The 20085-nt window shown below is 38.2% G+C and overlaps 1 protein-coding gene across 2 annotated transcripts in view; it reads right to left on the reverse strand.

Annotated features, from left to right (window-relative positions):
- SCP2 (sterol carrier protein 2) overlaps positions 1-20085 on the reverse strand; it is a 164580-nt gene that overhangs the window by 15404 nt on the left and 129091 nt on the right. For both annotated transcript variants that reach the window (XM_060140057.1, XM_060140058.1), the window contains 2 exons: positions 19605-19707; positions 5495-5624 (listed from right to left, as the gene is read on the reverse strand). In XM_060140057.1, the coding sequence (XP_059996040.1) occupies positions 5495-5624; positions 19605-19707 (233 nt within the window). The remainder of the gene's footprint in view (positions 1-5494; positions 5625-19604; positions 19708-20085) is intronic.

Raw genomic sequence — 20085 nt, forward strand, 5'->3', positions numbered from 1 at the left:
GCAAACATCATTCTCAATGGTGAAAAACTGAAAGTATTTCCACTAAGATCAGAAACACGACAAGGATGTCCACTCTCACCACTCTTATTCAACATAGTATTGGAAGTCCTACCATAGCAATCAGAGAAGAAAAAGAAATAAAAGGAATACAAATTGGAAGAGAAGAAGTAAAACTGTCACTGTTTGCAGATGACATGATACTACACATAGAAAATCCTAAAGATGCCACCAGAAAACTACTAGAACTAATCAATGAATGTGGTAAAGTTGCAGGATACAAAAGTAATGCACAGAAATCTCTTGCATTCCTATACACTAATAACAAAAGAGCAGAAAGAGAAATTAAGGAAACAATCCCATTTACCATCACAACAAAAAGAATAAAATACCTAGGAATAAATCTACCTAAGGAGACAAAAAATCTGTACTCAGAAAACTATAAAACACTGATGAAAGAAATCAAAGATGACACAAACAGATGGAGAAATATACCATGTTCTTGGATTAGAAGAATCAATATTGTGAAAATGGCTATACTCCCCAAAGCAATCTACAGATGCAATGCAATCCCTATCAAATTACCAATGGCATTTTTCACAGAACTAGAACAAAAAAATTTGCAATTTGTATGGAAACACAAAAGACCCCAAATAGCCAAAGCAATCTTGAGAAAGAAAAACAGAGCTGTAGGAATCAGGTGCCCCAACTTCAGACTATACTACAAAGCTACAGTAATCAAGACAGTATGGTATTGGCACAAAAAAACAGAAATAGAGATCAACGGTACTGGATAGAAAGCCCAGAAATAAACCTACACACCTATGGTCAACTAATATATGACAAAGGAGGCAAGAATATACAATGGAGAAAAGACAGCCTCTTCAATAAGTGGTGCTGGGAAAACTGGACAGCTACATATAAAAGAATGAAATTAGAACACTCCCTAACACCATACCCAAAAATACACTCAAAATGGATTAAAGACCTAAATGTAAGATGGGACTCTACAAAACTCTTAGACGAAAACATAGGAAAAACACTCTTTGACATAAATCACAGCAAGATCTTTTTTGACCCACCTCCTAGAATAACGAAAATAAAAACAAAAATAAACAAATGGGACCTAATGAAACTTCAAAGCTTTTGCACAGCAAAGGAAACCATAAACAAGACCAAAAGACAACCCTCAGAATGGGAAAAAATATTTGCAAATGAAGCAACTGACAAAGGATTAATCTCCAAAATTTACAAGCAGCTCATGCAGCTCAATAACAAAAAAACAAACAACCCAATCCAAAAATGGGCAGAAGACCTAAATAGACATTTCTCCAAAGAAGATATACAGACTGACAACAAACACATGAAAGAATGCTCAACATCATTAATCATTAGAGAAATGCAAATCAAAACTACAATGAGATATCATCTCACACCAGTCAGAATGGCCATCATCAAAAAATCTAGAAACAATAAATGCTGGAGAGGGTGTGGAGAAAAGGGAACACTCTTGCACTGCTGGTGGGAATGTGAATTGGTACAGCCACTATGGAGAACAGTATGGAGGTTCCTTAAAAAACTAAAAATCGAACTACCATATGACCCAGCAATCCCACCACTGCGCATATACCCTTAGAAAACCATAATTCAAAAAGTCACATGTGGGCTTCCCCGGTGGTGCAGTGGTTAAGAATCCACCTGCCAATGCAGGGGTAACAGGTTCAAGCCCTAGTCTGAGAAGATCCCACAGGCTGGGGAGCAACTAAGCCCGTGCACCACAATTACTGAGCCTGAGCTCTAGAGCCCATGAGCCACAACTACTGAGCCCGTATGCCACAAATACTGAAGCCCACGTGCTTAGAGCCCGTGCTCTGCAACGAGAAGCCACCACAAAGAGAAGCCCGTGCACCACAACGAAGAGTAGCCACCACTCACCACAACTAGAGAAAAAGCTCGCGTGCAGCAATGAAGACCCAACGCTGCCAAAAAAATAAGTTAAAAAAAAAAGTTACATTAAAAACAAAAGTCACATGTACCCCAATGTTCATTGCAGCACTATTTACAATAGCCAGGACATAGAAGCAACCTAAATGTCCATCAACAGATAAATGGATAAAGAAGATGTGGTACGTATATATAATGGAATATAACTCAACCATAAAAAGGAACAAAATTGGGTCATTTGTAGAGATGTGGATGGACCCAGAGTCAGTCATACAGGGTGAAGTCAGAAAGAGAAAAACAAATATCGTATATTAACACATATATGTGGAATCTAGAAAAATGGTACAGATGAACATATTTGCAGGGCAGGAATAGAGACGCAGACATACAGAACAGACATGTGGACACCGGGGGGTAAAGGGAGGGTGGGATGAATTGGCAGATTAGGTTTGACATAAATACACTACCGTGTATAAAAGGGATAGCTAGTGGGAACCTGCTGTATAGCACAGGGAGCTCAGCCTGATGCTCTGTGATGACCTAGGTGGGTGGGAGGTCCAAGAGGGAGAGGATATATTTATACATATAGGTGATTCACTTCATTGTACAGCAGAAACTAACACAACATTGTAAAGCAATTATACTCCAATAAAAATAAAAATTAAAGAAAAATAAAAACTTAAAAAAAATCACCTTGACATCTGTCTAGACATGTCAATATATAATCCTGAAGTAACCATTAACATTCAGTCATTTAAAAAAATTGGCATTATTTCCCCAAAGTTCTTTTTATTTCTAAAAGCTAGAATCTAGATGCAACATTTAGTTTTTCTTCGTACATCATGTTAGATGGCAGTTCACAGAATGTAAACATAGTTATTTTTCTGCCCACTCATTTTGAGAAAAAAAAATGCTGCCCACACCAGATGCCCTTACTACCACTCAGCTTTTCCTTCATTAATCTCTAGTTGATTCCTTATTCAACAGTACATATAACACTGCTCTTAACATCTTCTCCTTTCTCCAAGCTCTAAATTCTATTCCAGGATCTCTGCCAAACCCCTCTGTACCTCAAAATGCCCCTGAATATTTATCTACCCCCTCTTAGAGGAAGAAGTATCCATCCTTCCTTGTTAAGGCTAACTTTCCTTCCACCTGTGCTCCTAATGACATTGTCTCCTCCAGGACCTTCCCCAGTAATGTAGCAATAATGAACTCTACCATCTTTGATAGATCTCCTTCTCCTTCACAGCTTCCAAGTACCATCAACTTCACCCCAAACACCCCTAGCAACTACCATGTAACAACATGCTGCCAACACTCGGCTATCTTTTTTGCTTACTTAGATGGTGGTACCATCCATCCTCCTAATTGCTCCCTCTGCTTCTGATTTCTTCATTTCTAATTCATCAGGTCGAATATATCAGCTTCATCCTCTAAAACAGCAGAGTATTTAGAAAGCTCTGACTTTCACTTTTCTACTCAAAAAGATTTAAAGGATTGATTATATATAAAATCGTTTTCAAAGTTCATAGTATAGCCCTCTAAAACGCTAGTTCTTATCCATCCCATCTCTTAATCGCACCAGGCTCTCTCCGAGAGAAACATAACATACAATATAGCTACCACTTACTGAGCATCATTCATTCATTCTGCTGTTCACTTTTTATTTATTTATTTTACTGAAGGCCTACCATGTGACAGGTACTATTCTAGGCACTGTGAATGCAGCAGTGAACCTAAGAGGCACAAAGCTCTGCCTTCATGCAGCTTACAACTCAAGTGGGGGGGGATGGACGATAAGCAAAGAAATAAGATATGGTATCAGATGGCGGTAAGTGCTATAAAGAAAAATAAGGCAGAAAAGGACAATAGGGAATGGTAATGGGGGTGTGATTTAGAAGTGTGGTTGGGGAAAGGCTCACTGAGAAGGTGACATTTGGGCAAAAACCAAAGGAAATGGGAGAACAAGCCATGAGGATACGTGAAGGATGACGACTCCAGGCAGTAGAAAGCCCCTGAACTGCGAACGCCCACGTTCAAGCAATAGCAAGGAGGCCAGTGTAACTGGAGCAAAGTGAGGGAGAGTATAATAAGACAGAGAAGACTAGGGCCAGATCATGTGATGTGATTATAAGAACCCTGGTTTTTACCCTGTGAGCTGACTTGAGTTTTAAAATGCACACTCCAGCTGGTGTGTGCAGAAACAGGGCAGAAGGTTAGAAACAGGGAGACCAGGCAAAAAATGATGGAGGACCAAGGTGGTAGTAGTATAGGATGGAATTTGCTGGCGGATTACACTGTAGAGTGTGAGAAAAAGAAGAGCCAAGGTAGATGCAAACTATTACATTTAGAATGGATAAACAACAGCTCCTACTGTATAGCACAGGGAACTATATCCAAACTCCTGGGATAAACCATAATGGAAAAGAATATTAAAAAAAGCACGTGTATATGTGTATAACTGAGTCACTTTGCTGTACAGCAGAGATTGGCACACCATTGTAAATCAACTACACTTCAATTAAAAAAAATAAAAGAAGAGCTAAGCATGACTTCAAGGGTTTTAGACTGAGGAACTGGTAAGACAGAGGAGCAATTTAGCAAGATGCAGAAGACAGTTCGAGGAGAACATAATTAAAGGGGAGTGGGAGGAAGATCAGCAGTTCAATTTCATACATGTTAGCCTTGAGATGCCTACTAAGGATCCAAGTAAACTTGTCAATTATGCAGCTGGATATACACCTTGGAGTTCAGTAGCTGAGTTCACACTGAAGATACCTGGGAGTCATCAGTGTAGAGACGGTTTTAAAAGCATGAAACTAGATGAGAGTCCCAGGGACTAAATGTAGATAGAACTGAGCCTTAGAGCACTCCAACATTTAGACTTTTAGAGATGCAGAAAAAAAAAAGGGACAGAGGCCAAGAAGGAACAGCCAGTAGGTAAGAAGAAAGCCTGGAAGAATAATATACTTATGAGGGCTGGGAATTAACCACTCAATTTACCAACATGGTGGTTACCTGACCTTAACAAGAACAGTTCTGGGATAATAATGAGGACCAAAGCTGACTGGAATGGGTGAGAGAAAGACTGGGTGAGAGAAGTGGAGGCAGTGAGTACAGACAGGTCTTCTGAGGACACATAACCATACACTGAAGCATATGCTTCACAGGCTAATCAGGAGATAATGCTCTTAATCCTCACGTGACCCTATGAAATAGGTACCATTTATTATTCCCATTTACAAATGAAAAAAACAAAGCTCAGAGAAGTGAAATAATTTGTTCAAGGCCAGAATCTGTGAGTGGCAGGACCAGGACTCCAAACCCAAGTCTGTTTAATTCCAAAGCCTACGGCTGGTGACAGTGATGGAGCCTTCCCGTCTTTGGGAGGAAGCAGCTGTGACCTATTCCTGTTCCCAAGGATTCCCCAGTTCTTTAACAAGGTCCTGTAACTCTAAAGCCAGCCCTTCTGGAAAACACCAAAGCAGGCCCCCATTTTTCTTTGTGAACTTGTCAGTGCTCCTATAAATGAAGTCATCACTGCACTGACCTGAGTTAGGGAGCACTGATCCTTTGCCATTCTTCACGTCCACCACCCAGGTGGCTTCTTTACCTCCAGGGCCGTCCTTCACCTTGAAGGCAAAAATACCACCGATTTTCTTCACAAACTGCTCCCCTTCCTGGAAATAAAAATAACACAGAGTTATATGAAGTTCATTCCTCTGGCTTTTCCCCAAATTTTTAAATAGATACATGATGTGAGCAGCTGGGTCAGCAGACAGTCCCCAAGCTCCCTTAGGATCTTTTACCCAGAAAAGTCTGAAAGGCAACCAGGCAACAACTGCGTCACCTGCCAAATCTTCTGTTGAAAATGGCTTTCTGGATACAACTGGTGGAAGGACAGGGAGAATGGGAGAGTGGGTGGCACAGCAGCATTTTCTACTGAAATAGCCTTCATTTGTCTCAATAATTTCTGAAAGATTCACTCTGGCCTCTCTCAATGTAGGAAGCCTAACGTCTCTTTTCTTTGTAGGTAAATTTCTTCACATGTATTTTTGTTCTTCCACAATCAGAATTTAAAGATAAGTGGTTCAACTCATTTCCTGGATTAGTATAAAGAATTATACAAGTAATACACCATCCACCACCTACTTTTGGATCTTGAGGAATGAAGCTGGAAAAATAACCTCAGATCCACATCTCCGTAGGTTGGTTTCCTTTCTCCCTCCCTCTCCCCTTCATTCCCACTCTGTTTCATCCTTCCTTACTGAAATATTGATTGACCGAAACAATGATTGGCACCAGACTTTATTCCAGACGCTACGGAGTTAGAAGGGTAAATGATAATACACTATGATCACTACGAAAAAGGGGAACACAGGGGCCTACAGGAGCACAGAGGACCCGCTAACCCGGCTGGCAGGGTGAATAACTCACACACCTTAAAAAAAAACACACACACAATAATTTTATTGCAATTATTTTTCTTTAGAGAAAAAAACATATTGTACTGCGGAAAAAACAGAAAATATTGAGAAGCAAAAAGAAAACAAATCATTCATAATTTCACCACTCAGAGAAAATAACATTTTGATATAAATCTCCTCTTTTCTCTCTCTCTCCCTCTCTCTCTCTCTCTCTCTCTCTCTCTATATATATATATATATATATATATATATATATATATTTTTTTTTCTTGTGGTACTTGGGCCTCTCACTGCTGTGGCCTCTCCTGTTGCAGGGCACAGGCTCCAGATGCGCAGGCTCAGCGGCCATGGCTCACGGGCCTAGCTGCTCCGTGGCATGTGGGATCTTCCCGGACCGGGGCACGAACCCGTGTCCCCTGCATCAGCAGGCGGACTCTCAACCACTGCGCCACCAGGGAAGCCCCCATATATATATTTTTAATGAGTATATATACTGTTTTGTAATCCACTTTTCAGTTTAATATAGCTATCCTTATTGCTGTGTCATTAAGTCTTCTTCCATATAATTTTAAATGACCATACATAGTCTTTAATTGTAGACGTGTACTATACTTTATTTAACCAATACTCTGCTGCTTGATGTTTAAGGTTAGTCCTAACTTCTGGCTCTTATAACAATGCTGTACATAACGTTCTTACATCTAAGTATTTTTACATAACCTCATTTACTTAAGGTTAATCTCCAAGAATTAAATTTTACTAATTAATAACAATGAATTTGCAATCAGCATCGGTTTGAATTCCTGCTCTGCCATTACTTATATAACCCTGAGCAATTTACTAAATCTCTCTGAATCTCAGTCTTCTTATCTGTGAAACAGAGATAATAATATAGCTACCCTCATAGAGTTGTATGGTATTTAAATACCCACAAAGCACAGAGTAACTGCTCAATAAACGCTGGCATTTTTTCCCCATTATTTTACTGTATGATCTGTCTGCTATTCCTGTGCCAGTATTATAGCTTTATAAATGTACTTTACTCTTTGGTACAGTAAATACCATAATTCCTCTCTTAGAAAGATTCTTAACTATTCTTGGATTTGTTTTGGACATTTTTTCCTCTAGATGTACATTATAATCATTTAGTTAGTTCTTCCCCCGAAAATGGGGCTATAGGACTTCCCTGGTGGCGCAGTGGTTTAGAATCCACCTGCCAATGCAGGGGACATGGGTTCAATCCTTGGTCTGGGAAGATCCTACATGCCACGGAGCAACTAAGCCCGTACACCACAACTATTGAGCCTGTGCTCTAGAGCCCGCGAGCCACAACTACTGAGCTGGCATGCCACAACTACTGAAGCCTGCACGCCCTAGAGCCCATGTGCCACAACTACTGAGCCCTCACGCTGCAACTATTGAAGCCCATGTGCCTAGAGCCCATACTCCACAACAAGAGAAGCCACAGCAATGAGAAGCCCATGCACAGCAACAAAGAGTAGCCCCCACTCGCCCACAACTAGAGAAAGCCTGCGCACAGCAACAAATACCCAACGCAGCCAAAATAAATAAACAAACAAACAAATAAATAAATGGGGCTACATACAATATATGAATCTGTTTGGAGGAAAAGTAATATCTTTACAATATTAAGTCCTCCCATCCATGAAGATGGTGTATCTTCAAGTTTTCCTTGATGTCCCTTGGCAATATTTTGTCATTTTCCCCCATATAGGCTTTTGTACATTTCTTGCCAAGTTTACTCTTAGTTTTTTAATATTTTATATTACTCTTGTTAATAATATATTTTTCATTATATTTCATGACTAGGTAATTGCAAATATATAGAAAATATATTCATCTTTACATATTTATTCTGGAATTGGCTACCTTTTCAGTTTTCTTATAATTTCTAATCGAGTTTTTATTTACCACCTTTTTTTTTTCAGCCTTACATCCCTGCAATAATTTATATCCAAGATTCCTCCTTTTGGTATCATAATATTTCTTCTTTTAACAAAGACTTTAGTGTTTACTATGTTCAGGCACTGTGCTAAGTACCTGAAATACTCAAATAATTATTATCAGTTACTAGCCTCTGTTTCTACGTATGCAGAGAGTCTGGCCTAAGTTCTTTCTTTTTGTTGTGTTTTGTTTGTTTTATAACAAATTCACTGAGATATTTATATATCAAAAAATTAATCCTTTTAAAGTATATTAATTCAGTGGTATTTTAGTATATTCAAAGTTGTGCAACCAACACCACTATCTAATGTTAGAACATTCTCATCACCCCAAAAAGAAAACCACACACATTAGCAGTCACCCCCACCCCCACCATTCTCCCCTCCTGCTGGCCCCTGGCAACCACTAACCTACTTTCTGTCTTGATGGACTTGCTTATTCTGGACATTTCACACAAATGGAATCATACAGTATATGGTCTTTTGTTACTGGCTTCATTCACTTGGTATAATGCTTTTAAGGTTTATCCACGTTAAAGCACGTTATCAGTAATTAATTCCTTTTGATGGCCAAATAATATTCCATTGTATGGATGTAGCACATTTTGTTTAGCCACTCACCAGTTGATGGCTGTTTCCCCTTTTCAGCTGTTATCAATGATACTGCTATGGACATTTGTGCACAAGTTTTTATATGGACATAGGATCTAATTCCTCTTAAATTTAGAAGTAAAAATTTGGGTCATAAGGTAACGTTTAACCTTTCGAGGAACTATCAAGCTGTCTTCTAAAGTGGCTGCACCATGTTACACTCCTACCAGCAACAAATGAAGGTTCCAATTTCTCTACATCCTTACCAACATTCTTGTCTGCCTTTTTTATTTTAGTTATCCTAGTGGGTGTGTCAATCTTTTTCTTGTACATAGATAACACACCTGAACCTATCTAGAATGAACCATGGGTTTTAGGACTCCAAAGAAGCTATTCTAAAAATATTTAGTCTAGGCCTACTTATCTCAACAGCCATGGAAGCAATTCTTACATGTGACTGTCCTGAAATCAACTACCAACATTTTCTAATTAAATCAAGAAATCAAAATGATTGTCAGATTTTTAAAGTGAAGGAGAGAAATTCTCTTATTTTGGCTTCCCTTAAAACATCTCACTCAAATTAAGTTAACTTTCGGAAAAACTAGTAACAACAACAATAATCTTTTGGGGGCTATAAAGTTTTCAAGTGCTTTTATATACATTATTTCTTTAATTTTCATAAAACCCTGAAAATAGTTGCACAGGTGTTAATATTAGCTCATTAAGCAGAAAAAATTACTGAGGCTCTAAAAGGTTAAGAACCCTTTAGACTATTCTCTATCCTACTGCCAACTAATCCATCTAATACAACCCACCTAACACTAACATAAATATCACTTTCAGGTTTGAATTTAAATGGCTCCCCACAGCCTACAGGATAAAGTCTGCCTTTATATATCATTCAAAATTCTTCATAATCTGAAGGATATTTATATGTTCTTATCTTCAGCCCCTTTTTCATCCTCCCCAGGTTTTTTTGTTCTGACCGCTTTGAATGCCATGAACATACATGCCTCTATGCCCTTGCTCATGCCCTGTCCCAGTTCACTCACCTCCTCCTACTCTCCATTCCCACCTAACTTCATCAATTCAAGTCTCAGCTCACACGCTAACTCTTCTGGAAAGGTGTTTCTGCCTCTACTGGACATTTTGATAGCCCTTTGCACATACACCCACCTGCAAGTTTCTTGCTAAAGCAGTTTGTTTTTTTTTTCCGGGAAAAATTTCCCATGTCTATTTTCCCACTAAACTCAATGTTCCCTGAAGGGCAAGGACGTATGACAAGTAAGCAACACAACCAGAAATCAATCTCAGGTTGGTTTAACTTCAAATTCAATGCTTTTTCCATTTGCTCATACCATATGGCAAAGTAGGTTATATCAATACTTCCAAACTTTGGCCTATAAAAGTAGTTTCTGTCACCATAAATAAATTAAAAGAAAGTTCAAGTCTTTTCCACATTCCTTAAAATCCTTTATCCTTCAAGGTTCTGTGGAGATAATCTAGAAGAGTAGGTAGTAACGCTGGTGTGCTGGGCCACCCAAGGAGCCAGGCTTCCTTTGGGGCCAAGAGCCCATGAACAGCTACTTCCAGCTGCATCTACGCGTCATCTGCTTGCACAATGCCTCAGGAATAGTTGTGTTAGACAACAACAAGTTAGAGCAGGAAATCACCAGCAAACGTTTAGGAATTCTACCTGAATACCTGGAAATTCCTCCCACTTCCTTAAGACAGATGTAGATTAATTTTGCACCTGCTGTTACTTTTGACAACCAACTGATCCTCTTATAAAATCGAATCCTTTGGTCAATAAAACATTTTCAATTGAAGAAGGAGTGAGAGAGGGCAAGGAAATGGACAAGGAGGAGAGAGTTAAAAGGGTAAAGAAAATACACATCTGTTGCAACACTAGAGATCACTAATACTAAGAAAGTTCTAAGTGCCTGCTTGCTTGAAGAAAAGTACTTCTTTCTGAGTAGGCAAAGGGTCAAGGAGTAGGTCCTGTTGTAAACTTAATAGGAACAAAAAATTAAGACAATTCAAAGAAGGGCAATGGGGTATTGCTATCGAAAACAAAAGTGGAAATAAAATCTCTTGTCAGGCTTCCTTTGCAATGCAGAAAATGCATGAATTGACAAAAGATTCCAAGACTTTCACTTTCTAGTACTGCAAACATTTAGGAAACTGACAATCGTGGGAAGGAAAAAAGAAACAAGGGGACAAGGTCCATGCAAGTGAGGTTACAGAAGGAGAAGAAAAGAATTAAAATGGGAGCAAGAGGCATACATTTGCAAAGCTAAAAGAAAACTGTGAAATAAAAACAGCACTGTTTCGTTAATCCCAGTAATGAAATATGCAATGGTTGACATATAGCCATAACAGATACTCTCTAAACTATTTTCTTTTTTGACAGAATAAAGTCGAAAAAAAAGAAAAAATAAGGGACAACCTGGCAGAAGCAACTATCCTATGGATTACTCTGCAGGCAAATACTGGTGGCATGAAAAAAATTTTTTTCAAGCTGAGCCCTTAGAGAGTCCAGCTTCACTTTAGTGGACATTTGTAATAAAAGAAATTTAAAAAACAATAATGAGATATATTTCCCTACTATTGGCAAAGATTTTTTTAAAACCAGCCAACAAAGCACTGGAGATAGTGTGAAGAAAAAACCATCACTCTCACGAACTGTCATTAAGTTTGTAAATTAGTTCCCTCTTTTTGGTGGATAGTTTGGCAACATGTATCAAAAAGCTAAACATACATATCCAACAACCCAACAATTTCCCCTTCTAACTATTTGTGCTGAGGTAATCATGGTGTTAAGTATTTAAAAATGAGGGCAAAAGGAAATTTATTATACCTGTTTTTTTTACTTGCAAGATTTAAATACAACACAATGTTCAACACAGGAGGCTAGTTATATAGATTATGATACCTATATTCAAACGTGTACTATAGGGTCATTAAAACTGATGGTAAGGATTTATATTTATGGGCAGTGAAGATACTATCAAGAGAAGAAAGCAGGTTATAAAATAACAGGTAGGGACTTCCCTGACAGTCCAGTGGCTAAGACTCCACACTCCCAACACAGGGGGCCTGGGTTCAATCCCTGGTCAGGGAACTAGATCACACATGCAGCAACTAAAGATCCCACATAGCGCAACTAAGACCTGGCGCGGCCAAAAAAATAAATAAATGAATATTAAAACAAAACAAAACAGGTAGACTAACAAGGGTGTATCCCTCAAGATGGCAGCAAGATAGGTCTGCAAGCTCCTGGGCCACTGCCTGCCTGCTGGGAACTGTCAGCCCTGGCCTCCTCTACATCAGGAAGATTGTTGATCATTATGAAAATTCTAGAAATGCAGGGTACTTTGTCAAGACACATCAGTCGCTTTAGCTGTTTTCCCATCCACAGCACAATCACCTTAAGGTGTTAAGAAATCCTTTGTGCTATAATAAGGGAGTTACAAGATATGCACAATGCTTGCCTTCACACTGTGGCTCTAATATGAGTGAAATGCACACCTTAAATGTTCTGAATCCTTTATTTCAGCCCACTGGTCAGCTTAATACATGTGTAATTGGAATTATGTGACTGTGGCTGTAAATGTGCCTCGTTGGTCACAATTAAAATCAATTATGAAATTCCAAGGTATCTTTAAGTTTGAAACAATGAAGTAAATACCTAATTTTGCCTGAAGAGAATAACTCTCTATTTTGCAAAGTTACTGTTAGATTGCTTTAGTATGATTATTATCTATCAAGAACTAATTACTGATCCTCCAGAAGGCAGACAGCAGAAGCAAGAAGATCTATAATCCTGCAGCCAGTGGAACGAAAACCACATTCACAGACAGATAGACAAAATGAAATGGCAGAGGACTATGGACCAGATAGAGGAACAAGATAAAACCCCAGAAAAACAACTAAATGAAGTGCAGATAGGCAACCTTCCAGAAAAAGAATTCAGAATAATGATAGTGAAGATGATCCAGGACCTCAGAAAAAGAATGGAGGCAAAGATCAAGAAAATGTAAGAAATGTTTAACAAACACCTAGAAGAATTAAAGAACAAATACCTAGAAGAATTAAAGAACAAACAAACAGAGTTGAACAATACAATAATTAAAACGAAAAATACCAGAAGGAATCATTAGCAGAATAACTGAGGCAGAAGAATGGATAAGTGACCTGGAAGACAGAATGGTGGAATTCACTGCTGTGGAACAGAATAAAGAAAAAAGAATGAAAAGAAACGAAGACAGCCTAAGAGACCTCTGGGACAACATTAAATGCACCAACATTCGCATTATAGGAGTCCCAGAAGGAGAAGAGAGAGAGAAAGGACTCGAGAAAATATTTGAAGAGATTATAGTTGAAAACTTCCCTAACATGGGAAAAAGATAGCCACCCAAGTCCAGGAAGCACAGAGAGTCCCAGGCAGGATAAACCCAAGGAGAAACACACCAAGACATACACTAATCAAATAGACAAAAATTAAAAAAAGAAAAATTATTAAAAGCAACAAGGGAAAAATGACAACACATAAGGGAACTCCCATAAGGTTAACAGCTGATTTCTCAGCAGAAACTCTACAAGCCAGAAGCGGGTGGCAAGGTATATTTAAAGTGATGAAAGGGAAGAACCGACAACCAAGATTACTCACCCAAGGATCTCATTCAGATTCGACAGAGAAATCAAAATCTTTACAGAGAAGCAAAGAGAATTCAGCACCACCAAACCATCTCTACAACAAATGCTAAAGGAACTTCTCTAAGTGGAAAACAAAAGAGAAGAAAAGGACCTACAAAAACAAACCCAAAACAATTAAGAAAATGGTAATAAGAACATACAAACTGATAATTACCTTAAATGTGAATGGATTAAATGCTCCAACCAAAAGACACAGGCTCACTGAACGGATACAAAAACAAGTCCCATACATATGCTGTCTACAAGAGACCCACTTCTGACCTAGGGAAACATACAGACTGAAAGTGAAGGTGTGGAAAAAGATATGCCATGCAAATGGAAATCAAAAGAAAGCTGGAGTAGCAATACTCGTATCAGATAAAATAGACTTTAAAATAAAGAAAGTTACAAGAGAAAAGGACGGACACTACATAATGATCAAGGGATCAATCCAACACTTATAAATATATATGCACCCAACACAGGAGCACCTCAACACATAAGGCAAATGCTAACAGCTATAAAAGAGGAAATTGACAGTAACACAATAATAGTGGGGGACTTTAACACTTCACTTACACCAATGGACAGATCATCCAGGCAGAAAATTAATAAGGAAACACAAGCTTTAAATGACACAATAGACCAGATAGATTTAATTGATATTTATAGGACATTCTATCAAAACACAGCAGTATACACTTTCTTCTGAAGTACACACGGAACATTCTCCAGGATAGATCACATCTTGGGTCACAAATCAAGCCTCGGTAAACTTAAGAAAACTGAAATCATATCAAGCATCTTTTCTGACCACAATGCTATGAGGTTAGAAATAAACTACAGGGGAAAAAAATGTAAAAGACACAAACGCATGGAGGTTAAACAATACATCACTAAATAACCAAGAGATCAATGAAGACATCAAAGAGGAAATCAAAAAATACCTAGAGACAAATGACAATGAAAACACGACGATCTAAAACCTATGGGATGCAGTGAAAGCAGTTCTAAGAGGGAAGTTTATAGCAAAACAATCCTACCTCAAAAAACAAAAAATTTCGAAGAAACAATCTAACCTTACACCTAAAGGAACTAGTGAAAGAAGAACAAACAAAACCCAAAGTCAGTACAAGGAAAGAAATCATAAAGATCAGAGCAGAAAAAAATGAAATAGAAACAAAGAAAACAACAGCAAAGATCAATAAAACTAAAAGCTGGTTCTTTGAGAAGATAAACATAATTGATAAACCTTTAGCCAGACTCATCAAGAAAAAGAGGAAGAGGACTCAAATCAATAAAATTAGAAATGAAAAAGGAGAAGTTACAATGGACACCGCAGAAATACAAAGCATCATAAGAGACTACTACAAGCAACTCTATGCCAATAAAATGGACCACCTGGAAGAAATGAACAAATTCTTAGAAAGGTATAAACTTCCAAGACTGAACCAGGAAGAAATAGAAAATATGAACAGACCAATCACAAGTAATGAATTTGAAACAGTGGTTAAAAACCTTTCAAGAAACAAAAGTCCAGGACCAGATGGCTTCACAGGTGAATTCTATCAAACATTTAGAGAGGAGCTACCACCCATCCTTCTCAAACTCTTCCAAAAAATTGCAGAGGAAGAAACACTCCCAAACTCATTCTATGAGGCCACCATCACCCTGATACCAAAACAAGACAAAGATACTATAAGAAACATTACAGACCAATACCATTGATGAATATAGATGCAAAAATCCTCAACAAAATACTAGCAAACAGAATCCAACAACACATTAAAAGGATCATACACCACGATCAAGTGGGGTTTATCTCAGGGATGCAAGGATTCTTCAATATATGCAAATCAATCAGTGTGATACACCACATTAACAAATTGAAGAATAAAAACCATATGATCATCTCAATAGATGCAGAAAAAGCTTCTGACAAAATTCAACACCCATATATGATAAAAACTCTCCAGAAAGTGGGCATAAAGGGAACCAACCTCAACATAATAAAGGCCATATATGACAAACCCACAGCAAACATCATTCTCAATGGTGAAAAACTAAAAGCATTTCCTCTAATATCAGGAGCAAGACAAGGATGTCCACTCTCACCGCTAATATTCAACATAGTTTTGGAAGTTCTAGGCAGAGCAATCAGAGAAGAAAAAGAAATAAAAGGTATAGAAATTGGAAAAGAAGAAGTAAAACTGTCTCTGTTTGCAGATGACATGATATTACACATAGATAATCCTAAAGATGCTACCAGAAAACTACTAGAACTAATCAATGAATTTGGTAAAGTTGCAGGATAAAAAATTTTATGCACAGAAATCTCTTGCATTCCTATACACTAACAATAAAAGATCAGAAGGAGAAATTAAGGAAACAATTCCATTCACCACTGCAACAAAAAGAATAAAATACCTAAGAATAAACCTCCCTAGGGAGGTAAAGACCTGTACTCAGAAAACTATAAGCCTCTGATGAAAGAAATCAAAGACGACACAAACGGATGGAGAGATATATCATGTTATTGGATTGGAAGAATCAATATTGTCAAAATGACTATACTCCCCAAAGCAATCTACAGATTCAGTGCAATCCCTATCTAATTACCAAGGGCATTTTTTAAAGAACTAGAACAAAAAATCTTAAAATTTGTATGGAGACACAAAAGACCCCGAATAGCCAAAGCAATCTTGAGGGAAAAAAACGGAGCTGGAGGAATCAGACTTCCTGATTTCAGACTATACTACCAAGCTACTGTAATCAAGACAATATGGTACAATATGGCACAAAAACAGAAATACAGATCAATGGAACAGGACAGAAAGCCCAGAGATAAACCCACACACCTACAGTGAACTAATCTATGACAAAGGTGGCAAGGATATACAATGGAGAAAAGACAGCCTCTTCAATAAGTGGTGCTGGGAAAACTGGACAGCTACATTTAAAAGAATGAAATTAGAACACTCCCTAACACCATACACAAAAATACACTCAAAATGGATTAAAGACCTAAATGTAAGACCGGACACTATAAAACTCTTAGAGGAAAACATAGGAAGAACACTATTTGACATAAATCACAGGAAGATATTTTTTGACCCACCTCCTAGAGTAATGGAAATAAAAAAATAAATAAATAAATGGGACCTAATGAAATTTAAAAGCTTTTGCACAGCAAAGGAAACTATAAACAAGACAAAAAGACAAACACTCAGAATGGGTGAAAATATTTGCAAACGAATCAATGGACAAAGGATTAATCTCCATAATATATAAACAGCTCATGCAGCTCAATGTTAAACAAACAAACAACCCAATCCAAAAATGGGCAGAAGACCTAAACAGACATTTCTCCAAAGAAGGCATACAGATGGCCAAGAGGCACATGAAAAGATGCACAACATCACTAATTTTTAGAGAAATGTAAATCAAAACTACAATGAGGTATCACTTCACACCAGTCAGAATGGGCATCATCAGAAAATCTACAACAACAAATGCTGGAGAGGGTATGGAGAAAAGGGAACCCTCTTGCACTGTTGGTGGCCTAGCCACTATGGAGAACAGTATGGAGGTTCCTTAAAAAACTAAAAATAGAACTACCATATGACCCAGCAATCCCACTACTGGGCATATACCCTGAGAAAACCATAACTCAAAAAGAGTCATGTACCACAATGTTCACTGCAGCACTATTTTTTTTTTTTTTTTTTTTTTTGCGGTATGCGGGCCTCTCACTGTTGTGGCCTCTCCCGTTGCGGAGCACAGGCTCCGGACGCGCAGGCTCAGCGGCCATGGCTCACGGGCCCAGCCGCTCCGCAGCATGTGGGATCTTCCCGGACCGGGGCACGAACCCGCATCCCCTGCATCAGCAGGTGGACTCTCAACCACTGCACCACCAGGGAAGCCCTGCAGCACTATTTACAATAGCCAGGACATGGAAGCAACCTAAGTGTCCATCAACAGATGAATGGATAAAGAATATGTGGCACATACATACAATGGAATGTTACTCAGCCATAAAAAGAAACGAAATTGAGTTATTTGTAGTGAGGTAGATGGACCCAGAGTCTGCCATACAGAGTGAAGTAAGTCAGAAAGATACATACATACAAATACTGTATGCTAACACATATACATGTAATCTAAAAAGAAAAAAAGGTTCTGAAGAGCCTAGGGGCAGGACAGGAATAAAGGTGCAGATGTAGAGAATGGACTTGAGGACACAGGGTGGGGGAAGGGTAAGCTGGGACGAAGTGCAAGAGTAGCATGGACATATATACACTACCAAATGTAAAATAGATAGCTAGTGGGAAGCAGCCACATAGCACATGGAGATCAGTTCAGTGCTTTGTGATCACCTAGAGGGATGGGATAGGGAGGGTCAGAGGGAGACGTAAGAGGGAAGAGATATGGGGATATATGTATATGTATAGCTGATTCACTTTGTTATAAAGCAGAAACTAACACAGCATTGTAAAGCAATTTTACTCCAATAAAGATGTTAAAAAAAGAAAGGAAAAAGAAAAACTAAAAATAGAATTACCATATGACCCAGCAATCCCACTACTGGGCATATATCCAGAGAAAACCATAATTCGAAAAGACACATGCACCCCAATGTTCATTGCAGCACTAGTTACAGTAGCCAGGTCATGGAAGCAACCTAAATGCCCATCGACAGACAAATGGATAAAGAAGTTGTGGTACATATATACAATGGAATATTACTCAGCCATAAAAAGGAATGAAATTGGGTCATTTGTAGAGATGTGGATGGACCTAGAGACTGTCATACAGAGTGAAGTAAGTCAGAAAAAGAAAAACAAATATCATATATTAATGCATATATGTGGATTCTCGAAAAATGGTACAGATGAACTGGTTTGCAAGGCAGAAATAGAGACAGAGATGTAGAGAACAAACATATGGACACCAAGGGGGGCAAGTGGGGATGGGGGTTGGTGGCGGTGGGATGAATTGGGAGATTGCAATTGACATATATACACTCATATGTATAAAATGGATAACTAATAAGAACCTGCTGTATAAAAAAAAATTTTTTTAAGAACTAAGTACTGTACATAAACATAGTTGCATATATAATATAAATTTAAAAACTCAACATGCATTGTATGATCCTAGTTATGTAAAACTGTATGTTAATACACACAGAGAGATGTCTGAAAGAATGTCAACCACTGTTAACAGTTTAGTGAACTCTTAGTAATGGCATTTCAGGAGATTTAAAATTTTTCTTCTTTTATTTTTTTTTCAGTATGCGGGCCTCTCACTGTTGTGGCCTCTCCCGTTGCGGAGCACAAGTTCCAGACGTGCAGGCTCAGCAGCCGTGGCTCACGGGCCCAGCCGCTCCGCGGCATGTGGGATCTTCCCGGACCGGGGCATGAACCCATGTCCCCTGCATCGGCAGGCGGACTCTCAACCACTGCGCCACCAGGGAAGCCCCAAATTTTTCTTCTTTATATGCTTCTGTATAATCCTTTTAATTAGATCATTTTTACAACAAGAAAAACAAATTTTAAAACTGTGAAAAACTCAAGCACAAAAGATTTCTTTTTAAAAGGAGTTTTGATATTAGGTACCTTTAAGGCTCCTTTAAATATTATTCTTTCGAATGGTTCTAAGTAAGATCTTTGTAATTCAGAAGGAAATTATACCAAAATAAATTAGAATCCCTTTACATCACTCAAATCTGGAGATTTATTCATCTCTGAAATGCACTCTTACCAAAATTACAAGGAAGCCATAGTAGACACTAAGAAATATAAAATACACTCAATACTTGACAGTACGATATAAATTTTCAACTGGTACCACTCATGGCAACACCTGAAATCTATATGCTTCCTCTAGCCCCAGGGTCCTCCTGGTAGTATTGGGTTGACCAAAAAGTTTGTTCGGGTTTTTCCGTAAGAAATATCCCAATATTTTACATAAATCTTACCTCTTCAAGCTTCTTCTCAATCTCCTTAAAGACAAGACTTGCCTTAAATCCATCAACTGCAGAGCTGGTTGGAGCAGCCTCAATTTGATGAGTTCTAAAAGAACTGGGGGAAAGAATCGATTTCAATCCATGGAGTCATATAGGTACTAGGTTTTTTAACATTTATACAGTAGTAATTTTCAAAAACCCTAACAGAGATGCTGTGCCTTTTACCCAAAGGAAACTGTTATTAAGCCAATAAAACAATTAAGCTTTTCTTCCCATTTTTCAACAAATATTGAGTGCTCACTAGATGGTAGGCCTTGTCCTTGAAAATATACTAAACCAACGAACCTACCCTCATGAAGCTTCTAAGCCACTGGGGGAGACAATGAACATGCAAAAAATAAAGAATATAGTTACTATGAAGAAAATAAGGCAGATTAAGGAGATATAAAGAAAGTATATTTATGTGTGTTGGTCTATTTTATTTATTTTTCAA

This window comes from Lagenorhynchus albirostris, chromosome 2, assembly GCF_949774975.1.
Source record: "Lagenorhynchus albirostris chromosome 2, mLagAlb1.1, whole genome shotgun sequence".
In the NCBI taxonomy this organism is placed as follows: Eukaryota; Metazoa; Chordata; class Mammalia; order Artiodactyla; family Delphinidae; genus Lagenorhynchus; species Lagenorhynchus albirostris.